This window comes from Microcebus murinus, chromosome 5 (genome assembly GCF_040939455.1).
Source record: "Microcebus murinus isolate Inina chromosome 5, M.murinus_Inina_mat1.0, whole genome shotgun sequence".
Classification (NCBI taxonomy): Eukaryota; Metazoa; Chordata; class Mammalia; order Primates; family Cheirogaleidae; genus Microcebus; species Microcebus murinus.
In genome coordinates this window covers 103,962,341-103,974,817 of record NC_134108.1, presented here as the reverse complement: position 1 = coordinate 103,974,817, position 12,477 = coordinate 103,962,341, and the positions used below count along the sequence as shown (strand labels likewise).

The window sequence follows — 12,477 nt, the reverse complement described above, 5'->3', positions numbered from 1 at the left end:
TCACCTCGCGGTGGCTCGTCACGTCCTGTGGCTCCGCGCCACTCTTCCTGCTCCCCGCCCCGCCTCGGAGACTCTGAGGATGACGGGCGCTAATTTGACGTCTCGTCTGAACCCTCCTGTCACCCCCAGGGCGCCCACTCCTGCCACACGCGCACACGGCGGACCACAGGCCTAATTGGCAAGCACCAAGACACCGTCCCTGAGATGAGAAGAGAGCACGCACGGGGCGGCAGAAGGGCGGCCCCATCGGCTCCCTGCCCAGGCTGGCCTCAGCCAGGACCGGCAGGTACCGGCTCCTGGGAGCGCGTGGGCAGGTGCCAGCATTTTAATGACGATGACAATGCTCTCGCCCATGCAGCTCTGGCCGTTGTACCCTCGCCCACAGACAATTGCCTCTTCCAAACTCCCGGCGGAAGCCTGGCTTTGTCTGGTGGGAGGCAGGTGCCTGAGCACCTCTCCCCGCAGTCCCCGCCCTGCACTGGGGAATCACTGAGGCAGCAGCTGGAGTCAAGGGGAGGACTTCTAGGGGGTCTGCAAAGGGGTTGAGGCATCCAGGAGGTTGGCCCCTGTCTTGGTTTGGGCTTCCTGGAAGCAGACCCCGAGACAAGGCTTTGAGCACCTGCAGCTTATTTGGGAGGGGCCCAGGAAGCTCATGAGGATGTGGGGAAGGAAGTCGACACAGGGCGTTTAGCTAAGCAGCTGGGGCTCAGCCCGGCTGGGGAGCTCTGGGAGAGAGCACAGGACATGCCCAAGCGAGTCCTCCCTTCTTTTCCCCAGGGGCGAGGAAGCCGGGGTACAGATCCTCCCCCTCTGTCACAGGCCCAGGGCTGCCCTGGGGTCGCTGTGGGCGGGGCGTGGAGGGAAAGTGTCCGGGAGAGAGCGCCGGCAAACCCGGGAGCAGGGAGCCACACAGGGGGGTAGTGCCAACAGCCGCTCAGTCCCTGCAGCTCACCGAGCTCCCATCCAGCCCCGGTCGCCTCCCTCTGGAACGCTCCCACACGATGAGAGAAACAACCCTCAGGCTGGGAAAGGCCCTTGCAGTCAGATCTCTGCTGTTAGAAGCCCTTCCTACTTTACACAATGTCCTTCTTTCATGCTTGTCCTCTCCTACCAATTTCACAGCCACCTTGTGCAGTAGACAGGACAGTTACTTGCTGCCCATTCAGCGGCTGAGAAGGCTGAGGCTTAGACAAGGAGAGAGGGGGGAGATAAGAGAGCCCGTGCCCGAGCCCCTGATCCCAGCCTCCTTGCATTAATCACTCAGGCTCCATGCGGGGTGACGGAACGGTTCCAGCAACTGCGATGCACGTGGCGTTTTGTTTCCAAAGCGTTTGCACAAACGTTCCATCAGAGAAGAGATCTGTCTTCCGATGTCATGGGTGGAGCAAAGTCTCAGAGAGGTGACACGAGTCGTGCCTGGCAGGCTGGGGCTGAACACCGGTCTCCAAGCTCTTCCCTCACCAGAAGTTGAGAGAGCAAACCCCGAGCTGTGGATGGGCATCTGAGTCTACCAGTGCCGCCCAAACTCCCGACGTCACTGGGCACGGTGGCATGACGCTGGATGCACATCAGATTCACTAGGGGACCCTCCAAAACACGCGTGTCCAGGCACCAGCCCCAGCTACTCAGAATCTCTTTCTTGGTCGGGGGTTGCAACTCGTCCTCCCACCCGGTCCGCTATGGGGCGGAACGGAGCTGGGTCCTGTGGACAGGCTTGGGAAAGTCCAGTGGCCAGATGAGTGTTTGGTGTGTTCGGATGGCCACCACGAGCACTGTCCCCAGGTCCCCAAGCCCTCCCTCTGCAAACCTTCTTTGGTGCTTTCCTGGAATGGAATAAAAGGTATCCCCACCTCCACCTCCAAACTAACCAAACACATGTAAAATTAACACGGGGACAGTCCTCCGGTTCTCTCTTCCTGGAGAGGGAAAAGTCTCACTTCAGAAGAGAGGGGTACCAGTCGCATGCTGTCATCTTTTCACTGCTGCTAATTATTCTATCTTCATAGCTGTCTCCAGCCAGAACTTTTTTTGCAGAGGGAGGAGGGAATGACGCTGGGAGAAATTAGTTGCCTCTGAACAGATGCCCTGAAGGGCTTTGAATCTGAGTGGTGTCACCTTCCCGAGCAGAGCGAGAGGTGCAGGATGAGAAGACAGTGATGGGACGTGAGACACTCTCAGGGGTGCCCTGACAAATATCTCCCCTATTCACAAGCCTCTTGTGGGTTTAAAAACTCTACCATTAGAGATTCACTCCTTTGGATCTTTAGGAGCTCCCAGTTGAACTGCAAATATTTCTGAAAGGGGTTATACCTTATCCCTTGATCCTTTAAAACATTATCAAATCATTTTCCAGGGTTACAGCTCTCTTGGTTTTGACAGATGGAGACACAAGAGGCAGCCTGGGGAACTGGGACAAGAAGAGGGGTCTGAGAAGGGAAAGTGAGCAGGCCCTCAATAAAAACGCATACTTACCGGTATCCAGAACTTCATAGTTGACCGTGAAGGATGCTCTTTCAAATACAGGATATCATTCAGTCCTCACCACTATCTTATGGAATATGTGGAAAGGAATCTCTGTTCCCATTTCACAGATGAGAAAATGAAGACTGAGAGCAGTGGAGTGATTTGTCCATGGTCCCAGGACTGGTAAATGATGGAGTTGGGGCACAAACCCAGGTTGTGGAAATACTGGCTGCCTTTCTATCTTCTGTATGTTACTGGAGTTACATTGTGCTTAGCTTTAAAAAAAAATCTGCATTTATCAGCCTCCTTTGTAGAAGTCTGTGGCCAATGAAATGTGAGCAGAAGTTACCGGGTGGGGCTTCTGAGAAACCTCCTACTTTGCCTTTTGCCCTCTTCTTTTCATCTTGTCTGTTGCATAAAAGGGAGATGTGATAGCTAGAGCTCTAGCAACCATTTTGTACCATGAGGTGACCTTAAGGATAGAAACTGTGAGCTGAGGATAGCAGGGCAGAAAAACAGAAGGAGCCCCCGGTGATCATGCTACCCAGAAAACCCAACCTACTCTGCCTTCCACTGGACTTCTTTTACAGGAGGGACCTAAAAACCCTTATGAATTTAAGTCATATTAGGTTGAGTTTTCTGCTCATCCTAATTGCCACCCTGAACTTCTAACTCCAGATTCATTTTTCACTGTGATGTCTCTAGTAACTTTGTTATTACTTCACAGTGGCTCACCTGGTAAGTATGGAACTCAGAAATCTTTGTCCTGCCCATGTTTTCTGCTGGCTGGTCCCAGGTGGCTGAGTGGAGTGAAGGTTCTCACTGGCACCCGTGTCCCCTGTTGGCTCCTACGTTGCTGGGACCGAGTGAGTCTCAGCTAAAGCTGACAGGGAAAACCCCTGTGGACTCCCAGCATGTTGCCCTAAACCTCCCAGAAAGAGAAGTTACAGTTGTCGCCCCACACCCCGAGTCTCCGGCCTTAACGGGAACTCTCTGTGTCCTGAGACAGAGGTGCCCCACAGCATGGCACATGGCACGGCGGAAAGGGCCCTGGATAACAGAGACGACATTTCTTAAGTCTTTGGGAAACTTTGGGGAAATCTACTCAACTCGCTTGAGACTGGTTTTACCATCCATACAATGGGTACAAAAGTATTTGTGCTGTGCATGCCCACTTGCAGACATCATGGTTCAGTAGTTAATGAAAAACACTGGAGAGATAATAAAGTGCAAGGAAGGCTGGTTTGGGCTTTGGCTCTGCCCAAGGAGTTGCCTTCCCTCCCCATCTGCCCTAATTTCCTCCTTTATGCCTTTCTCCTCCTCTGCCTGTGGGGCCTTCACCTGCTCCTTTAGGACAATCCAGATTGTCTGGGGAGGCAGCTAAGTCAAAGAACCTTCTCCCTGCATGGTGGCAGATCCTGTCCCTGGCATAACCCCTCTTCCTTGAGGGAACACCTGTCCCTGGCAGCCCCAGATCCTGAGACGCCAGCTCATTAGTAAGTTTCCCTCCACCTCTGTATTTTCATGGGGAGGGGGCACAGCTCCACCGAGGTGTTGACTGGTAAGATCCGGATGGCGTGGAAACTGGCTGACTCTGCCCCCTTGCCCTTCCTCCAGATGGGAGACAGAGCAGCAGTCAAAGACGTGCCCCACCCCCACCCTGCAAAACTCAGCAAGGATGGTCCAGTTTCCCCAGCATGCAGCGGGGCGCCTGCAGATAGGGCCGGGTGGGGTGGGGTCTTTCTTCTCAGCCCCCCGCCTCCCTACGTGGAGGGCGGCAGCGTAGCAAGCCTGGCAGAGCAGGGCCGCATCCTGACGGGCTGTGTTGTAGGAGCGGCCCGCCTGGGGACCATTCCAACATCACGCCTGGTGACAGATGTTCCTGACAACTCTTAAAGACAAGTGTTTGTGAATGTCACTTGGGCTGATAATGACATGCAGGGCACTTAACTTTCCGTGTCACGCCGGGATGAAGCCAGGCTGGGATGGGTTGCTGCCGTCTCCGGGAGGCAGAGGAGGCCCCTCCCTGTCTGACCGGACTCTCCAAGCCTCCCCCTGCCCCTGTTTACTCCTCTCCCCTCTGCCACTGTACCCGCCAATGCTGGCCCCTTCCTGAAAGGGCAGGCCCTGGCCTTGAGGGTGTGACTGCCAGCTTTCCCTGGCCGCATGGACAGAGGCCTGGGCCCACGCGCAGTCTGTCTGTGTCCCGCGTGCCCCAGTGCCTAGCTGCAGGGCTCAGCCTCGTGGGCTCCAGGAGGCCAGCCAGAGCCATCAGATGATGAGGGGGCTTGTCATCTGATGAAAGGTCAAGACACAACTTCATAGCCTGTTTCAGATCCTGCTGGGTCACCCAGGATTGGGGTTACCCACACCTCTGCTTCTTCCTGGCAGGTACACTAGAGCCTGGTGTGTTCAGATGCGGCTCACAGCTCCTCGGGGCTTCTGTGGGACCTTGAGGGGGGTCATTGGTGACCTGCCATGACCTGTGTCCACGTTTGGTTGGATTCTCTGAGCCACTGCCAAGGTATTTTCCTCTGACCTCCAGCCCTGGAGCTCAAATGCCTATGTGCCAGGGCGCCCCAGCCCTGGGAGGCACAATGCCATGGTGGCCCCAGCTGGCAACGGCAGGTGGATTGGGCAACTGTAGAAGCCGTATCGTCTTGGTCATGGGATTATGAAAGTCGTAAGTGGAGCCATAGACTGTAGGGACTGGGGTCATCTAAGTTGAATGCTTCCCCTCCTGCCTGAAAGTCAGGCTGGCTGCTCCGCGTCCCTGGGATGGAGTCAGCCAGCTTCCGTGGAGCCCTTTGGGTACCGGCAGCTCACTGCTTTGTGACAGCTCTTACTAATCCTGCTGTTGGGCAGCTTTGCTGTTCACTGCCAATCTGTCCACGTGACCAAGTGTTGACTCAGTAGCCATTGTGGGCCGAGACTCACTAAGTGCTAGGGCCACGGAGATCAACACACGTGAGCACCACGTGCCGGAGAGGAAGACAGACACGAAGCCGGATCATCTCATAGCCAGATGGAGAGCGATGAGAGAGGTATATAAAGCTATTGCTGTTGGAATTTTTTTCTTTTAATGGGCCAATGCCTTCTTCAACACGTGAGCATGAGTGTGTGTGTCTCTCTCTCTCCACCCACAAATTCTTCGAATAAGTTGAAGGCGTTAGGACTTCTTTTCTAAGTCTTCTCATCTCAGGATAAACTTTCCCCATCTCACACGCACTCCCAGAATCCCATTCTCATCAACACTGCAGTTTGTAAACATGTGTGCCAAGACTATGCCATCCTGGATTAAAGATATTACCGCCCTGCTCTGACCAGCTTTAGTGACTCAGTGGAACCATAACCTCCTTTGGTGTCAGCACTAGCCTTCTGCTAACACAACTAAAGACTACAGGAGTCTTTCAATGGCTCCATCACTTTGTGGCCGTGATGTTCTGGAGATCAACCGCAACCCCGAGCTTTTGCACACAAAATTCTAGTCAAGCCATATTTTCCTCACCTTGAGCTTGTGCACTTACAACTGACTCCTCGAACCACAATGAAGATAAATAGATAGACAGATGGAAAGATCTGTGGACATGGCAATTTGCCGAGCACACTTTCGACGTGGTTGTCTATGTAAGTTAGAAAACACACCAAGCACGACAGAAATGGGGGCAGACGCTGAGGCAGAAGCCAAAGGTTTTCTAGCATGTTCACATCAATTTATTAATTAACCTGGTATTTGGCCAGTCACGAGTCCACTCCATCCACTTACGTTTCTCCATGTTGTCTCCAAGACAGCATGAGGGTTTGTCAAGCGTCCTGTGCAACTGTGACATGTCCCGTTTATGGTAGTGACTCACGGCTGGTGGAAACTCCTAGGACATTTTCCAAGTGTACCTGTCACCCCAGCGATGCCGGTCCACTTCCCCCACGGAGGTGAGGAAGGGTCGAGTAGAGAGTTGCTGAGCAAGGAGGGATGTCCCCAAGGAGCGCTGCCCCCATGAATGACAAGTGGGCAGATAAAAGGCTGAGACTACAGGTCTGCAGCCTCTCCTGGAGACATGGCTTCATAATCAGGCAGGATTTGCCCCTACTGAACCCACGTTGGGTCGGCATTTTTCCCGAGGGTTCACAGCCATCCTACGTCGAGAAAGCCTTTCTAGAATTTCATAGGGATTCCACGTCCGGCCTAGCACACTAAGCTTTATGAAGTTTATTCTTTGAAGAGCAGAGTACCTGCCCTTCTCCCATCTTAGGCGTCTCTCTGTCCATACTATCTCAGGATCACCACCACAGGCTTGCAAACCTCGTCTACCTGTTTCCTGAGTCCTTACTGACCTGCGTGTGACCCACTGGGGCCTGGGGACCAGAACTCAGGTATGGTACCCTGATGCACGTCTGCTGGCTTCAGCATCCTTCTCTGTGGGATCGGCCCTGTCCTTCCTGGGCGGGGGCTCTGGGCAAACGCACAAGCTGCCCGGAGTCAGAGTCCGTCTCTGCCGCGTACCCACTGTCGAATGCCTTGGGCGAGTTTCTCCTATGTGCAGTGGAATAATAGTTTTCACCTCCTCGGGTTTGGTGAGAAGGAAAGGAGTCAGCACACATAAAACCCTCAGAGCGGTGCCCAGCCCGAGTCACCTGGGTTGGTGCTGTCACCGCTCCTGCCTCAGCTGCTGTCGGCCTTGCCAGGGAGACCGAGGCGGGAGGGGAGTCGCAGGCTCTGCCTCTTGTCTGCCTCTCACTGCAGCCTCATTCCCTCTTCATTTTCTCTTCTGGCTGCAAACATGAGCTGAAACAGCGCTTCGTGGCTGCCTCTTGCTCTCTTCGCACCGTGCGTGCTGTGCTCCTCTTTAATATTCGCCTTCGGACCCAGGCCTGTCCCCCTTCTCCCGCACACCTCCCTGTTGGCACGGGGCCACGCTGCCCGCTGCTGTCTCTTCTTTCTGATGGGGACAATTCGTTTTCTCAAACCCAGGGTCTTTCTTAGAGCCTCCTATTTCTCTCAAGCCACATGCCCTTTTCGAACAGTGGGTGGCACAACCGCAGTGGCTGAGACCGGGCGCCAAAGCCGAGGGCCTGGGTTCGAATCACAGCCCGGCCTCTCGGGCTGTGTGGCCTTGGGAGAGGTTTTTAGAAAAAGTCTCCTGGCCTTTTATACTTCCTGGTACGTCGACAAGGATTCAGTGAGATACTGCCTGCAAAACACACAGTAGGCTTGCAACAATAGTGACTGCTGTTACTATTACCTGGGTACAGACTCAGGCTTGCCTTGTGCTGTACGGTTTTGGAGACTTGTCTTCTTGCAGAAAAGACTGAATTAGGTATCTAATCTTCCTCTTCTGTTTCCTTCCCCAGGATGGTGGACCAGACAAGGGTGTTACTCTCTATGACTATTATTCTCTCACTGCCACTGCTACTATCGCTGATGACAGTAACCCACATTCCTTGAGTGCTCACTAGGTGCCCACACTGTTGGAAGAATTTTCCATGCTGTATCTCTTCCAAGTTTCATGGCCAGCCCTAAGAGGAAGCCACCTTCGTTAGCTGCATTTTTTTTTTTATTGCGAGGTTTCTGATGCTACTGCTTTATTTATATTATATTCATAAATCTAGCATCTCCAGGTTCTCAATCACCAAACAAAAGCAGTCTCAGTTCCCGCCTTGGCTGGTTGCCAGAGCTCATCCCCAGCCCTCCCCACCCTGCCCAGTACTTTTGAGACCCCCTGGGCGTGGGCCATGTTGGCGACTTTAGCACGTGGCCTCCTTGATGCAGGTGCCTCCCCCGTCGCTCGCCGCGTTTCTCTGCGCCCCACGCCTGTGCGAGCCTCAGAGCTCGTAGCTTCTTGTCTTCACACTTTTTTTTTATCAAAGTCAAGACCACATAATAAATTCACGAGTGAAGAAATATACTTATTTTCAAAAGGTCAGCCTCACAAGTTATCAAAGAAATGCAAATTAAAACAAGTGCCATTTTTCACCTCTGGAATTGGCAGAGATGAAAGTAATTATATATTCAGTATTGACAAAAACTGTGGTCCAAATGGGCACTTCCAGTAGCGAGAGGGTGAATAAATATTTATATGCCATGTATAAAGATTACAATTTACTCATAAGCCGATAATTCACCTTCTAGGAAAATATGCTAAAATCACTGAAGTTCCACAAATGTATTTATGCACAAAAATATCCATCATTATTACTTTTAATATTGAAAAAATGGGAAACCACATGAATGTCCGGCAGGAGAAGATTGGGTAAATAAATTACAGTACAGCCAAACAAAAAAATACTTTAATACCATAGGAACGAAACAAGCTGTAATGTTGAGTGGAGAGAATTAAGATACAAAAGTATACAATAGACCGATCATAAATATCGTTTTGAATTGATATGAAACTGAGAGGCACTCCCTGAATGCCTCTGGTTAACTTTGAATGGTGTGATTACAGGTGATTTTTATTTCCCTCTTTATGATTTTTTCAAACACTATGACTTTTATAATGAGAAATATACATCTATGTGTATTTAAGTTTAATTATTTATCTCCATCTACATATTCCTATGTACGTGCATATATGCGTGTGTCTAAGTTCCAATGCCGTCTCTCTCCATCCTGAGACGGACACTGCTATCCAGACCTGCCCAGCAGCTGCAGGGGCGGGGAGTTCCCGAGCCCCACTGCAGTGTCCACGGAGAACCTGCCCTCGGTCCCACTGTCCCCGTTCCTCCTCATGCGCTCTTCTCCCCACGGCTTCCCATCCAGAGACCCCTCAACTCAGAAAGTCAGAGCTGGTGGAAACCTCAACGATGGACCAAGTGTTCTTGACCTCTCTTGCACCCCACGGACCCTCCGGCTGCCTGGTGAAGCCTGTGGGGTCACTTCTCTGAATAATCATTTTACATGCACACAGCGAAACGCACGGGATTTCCAAGGACACCAGGCATTCCTTGAGTAGTGAGATGCTAGGCTGTGCCCCTCCTGTTCCATATAAACTGGGGCTGGCGTGGGAAGGGAACACGTCTGCAGTCACCACCCTGGCCCCCCGGGATGCTGTCCCTCTGTGACCTCCTTCCTCCCTCCGAGTGACTGATGCAATTCTACTGAAGCTCTCCACCCTCAACTCCCTTCCCACCAGACCTAGGAATTGGCCCCTTGATCTTCACAGCAACTTGTCAAGGTCAACATCATTGTCTCCACTTCCAGATGAGGAGACAGAGGCCCTGGGAGGCCAGCACAGGTGGACAGGATGGCCCTACCTCTCAGACCCGAGCTGGTCTGACTCGATCAGAGTTCAAGGTGGAAAGGGAGGCTCTTCTCCCTCTAGAGTTCTAAGTGGGCTCTAGGGCTGCCTGGGGGACCCGGCAGAAGTCTCGCAGAGGACAGAGACTGCCTGAGGGTAAACCCAACCCAGAGGAAGATGGACCAACGCAGAGGAAGAGGGAGGTAAGAAACTGGGAGAATACAGAACGTTCCCGGGGGCCTTTGATCCCGCTAAGCCTGAAGCAGATTCCTGACTTCCAGTGACATTAGCCAACACACTCCTTTTAAGCCAATTTGATTCAATTACCTGCAACCAAGTGCTCTAACTAAGTCAGGAATGAATTATCCCCATTTCATAGATGAGGAAACTGAGGCAGGCCAGAAGAATTAAATGACTAGCTAGTGGCAAAACTCTGATGTGAATCCCACTCTTTCTGACCTCAAAGCCTTCACCATGACTGCCTATGAGTCCAGGCCAAGGCCAAACGCGTTCCTCCTTGGAGGAACCAGACCCTTTGGCCAGGAGGTCTGTTCCTCGTTCTTACATGAGAACGTGGCTCACGACAGAAAATTAGGAGGCCATTAGCTACACGACCATCCGCCCCAGCACCCACCTGGGAGGCACGGTGCTTCTATGCGCCCAGCTCTTCAGGCCGCCCAGGTGTGGCTTCTTTTCTTCTTAACCTGTGGCTGATGTTCCTTCTGTCCCCTCTTACCTGCACAAGTGGCTCAGTGTGGCCCAGGATCCCCACAGGCACCATTGGGATGAATGGACACAGGTGGGAAGAGCTACCAGACCTCCCTGTCCCCTGCTCCTTCCCCAGCCAGACGCCACCCCCGCCTTTGCCAGGGCGGCGGCTCACCTGTAAATGAGCACCTCGTCGTCGGAGCAGTTGTACTGCAGCTGGTACATCTTCACCCGGGGCGCCGACTTGCTGACCGACCACTTGACCAGCGCCGAGGTGGTGGTCACATCCGACACAAGCACAGCCCGTTCGGGGGGGCTTTTGGGAGGCTCCCCGCCCCCACTGCCTCCGCCGGCCCGGCCGGTCTTGCTGGAGCCCGTGATGTCCGAGAGGCGGGACTTGGGGGGCGCGGTGCGGCTGGTGCTGTTGCTGAGGTGCGGCAGCTGGACGATGGAGACCTCCACCGTGGCCGTGGCCTCGCCCGCAGCGTTGGCGGCGATGCAGGTGAAGGCGCCGCTGTCCTGAGAGGTGGTGATGAGGATGTCCAGGGTGCCGTTGTCGTAGACAGCGGTCCTTGAGGAGTTCCCCACCAGCCGGTCGTCGGGGGCCACCCAGTGGATCAGGGGGCTGGGGTCTCCGATGGCTTTGCACTTGAGCGTGGCCGCCTGGCCCTCCAGAACCAGCAGCTTGTGCGTGTGCTGGGTGATGAGAGGCGGCTCGCACACAAACTCCTCCTCGCGCACGTGCCAGAAGTAGCGGCCCTTGAGGCCCCCCGGGGAGCCGCAGGTCTCCAGGTCATCGTCCCGCTCGAGCCTCCGCAGCCAAAGAAGCTCGCAATTGCAGTGCAACGGGTTCCCCCCAAAACTAAAGGACAGGGGCGGGGCGAAGGGCGTGGCGGTCAGGGCGGAAGCCTGGGAGCGGGCGAAGATGGGGTCTGGGGGCAGCTTCTGCAGCCGGTTGGAGGTGAGGTCCAGGCGGGCCAGTTTCTGCAGGTCGGCAAAGGTGCCCTCGGCGATGTGGTCCAGCAGGTTGTGGTCCAGGCTCAGCTGGTGGAGGTTGACCATGCGGCGCACGGAGTCCCAGGGCAGCCCGTGCAGGTTGTTGTAGGAGAGGTCCAGGTCCTCCAGCGTCAGCAGGAAGTCCTCGAAGGCCTCGTCGGCGATGCCGCCCAGCTGGTTGTTGTTCACGATGAGGTGCTGCAGGTTGACCAGGCCCCGGAGGGTGTCCTCCCCGAGGCTGGGCAGCCGGTTGCTGTCCAGGTGCAGGGAGCGGAGGCTCTCGAGGTCCAGGAAGGAGAAGGGCTGGATGTGGCTGATGGTGTTCCGGGACAGGGTCAGGTCCACCAGCCCCGTCATGTTGGCGAAGTCCTGGCGGCTGATGTGGATGATGAAGTTGCCGCCCAGGCGCAGCTCCACTGTCCGCCGGTCGATGTCGGGCGGCACGAAGAGCAGCCCCTTGGAGGGGCACAGGGTGCCCAGTGACTCAGACAGGTTCTGGCAGACGCAGTACTTGGGGCAGGCGTCGACCACGGCAAACGCCATGCCAAACGCCAGCAGGCCACCAAGCAGGGTCTCCATGGTCTGGTCACTCAGGCCGTGGTGCCTGGAAGGGAGGGACACAGGTCAGGGTCAAGAGGAGACTTCCTAATGTCCTCACCCACAGCTTCCTCCCTCACGCTAAACACTCGCCCTGGGGAGTGGCGGAGAATGGCCTGTGCTCGTGCCAGCTCTAGTCTATTCCACCCATCTCTCTACCGCAGTTCCATGTTTCTTTTTTTCCTTAGTGCTTATAACCTTCTAACATCCCATTTAATTTACTCATTTGTGATGTTTATTGACTGCTTCCTGTCTGCCCTACTAGCATGTCAGCTCCACAAGGAGGGCAGGTACTTCTGGCCTGTTGTATTAATTGCTATCCCAAGCCTCAAGCTCAGTGCCTGGAACACGCTAGGTGCTCAGTAACTATTTGTTGATACCATTACCATTACCATTTATTGATACCATACCATTATTATCACCCAATAATTATTGTGTTTGAAAACCATGTTATAACTGTATTTTGAAGCACAGTTTT

General features: G+C 54.0%; 1 protein-coding gene across 1 annotated transcript in view; it reads right to left on the bottom strand.

Annotated features, from left to right (window-relative positions):
• The window catches only part of LRFN2 (leucine rich repeat and fibronectin type III domain containing 2), a 56,272-nt gene extending 44,190 nt beyond the window's left edge, over nucleotides 1-12,082 (bottom strand). Inside the window, exon 1 of the mRNA XM_012778205.3 lies at nucleotides 10,582-12,082. Within this exon, the coding sequence (XP_012633659.1) occupies nucleotides 10,582-11,981 (1,400 nt within the window). The 5' untranslated portion in view covers nucleotides 11,982-12,082. The remainder of the gene's footprint in view (nucleotides 1-10,581) is intronic.
• Between the last annotated feature and the right edge of the window lie 395 nt (nucleotides 12,083-12,477).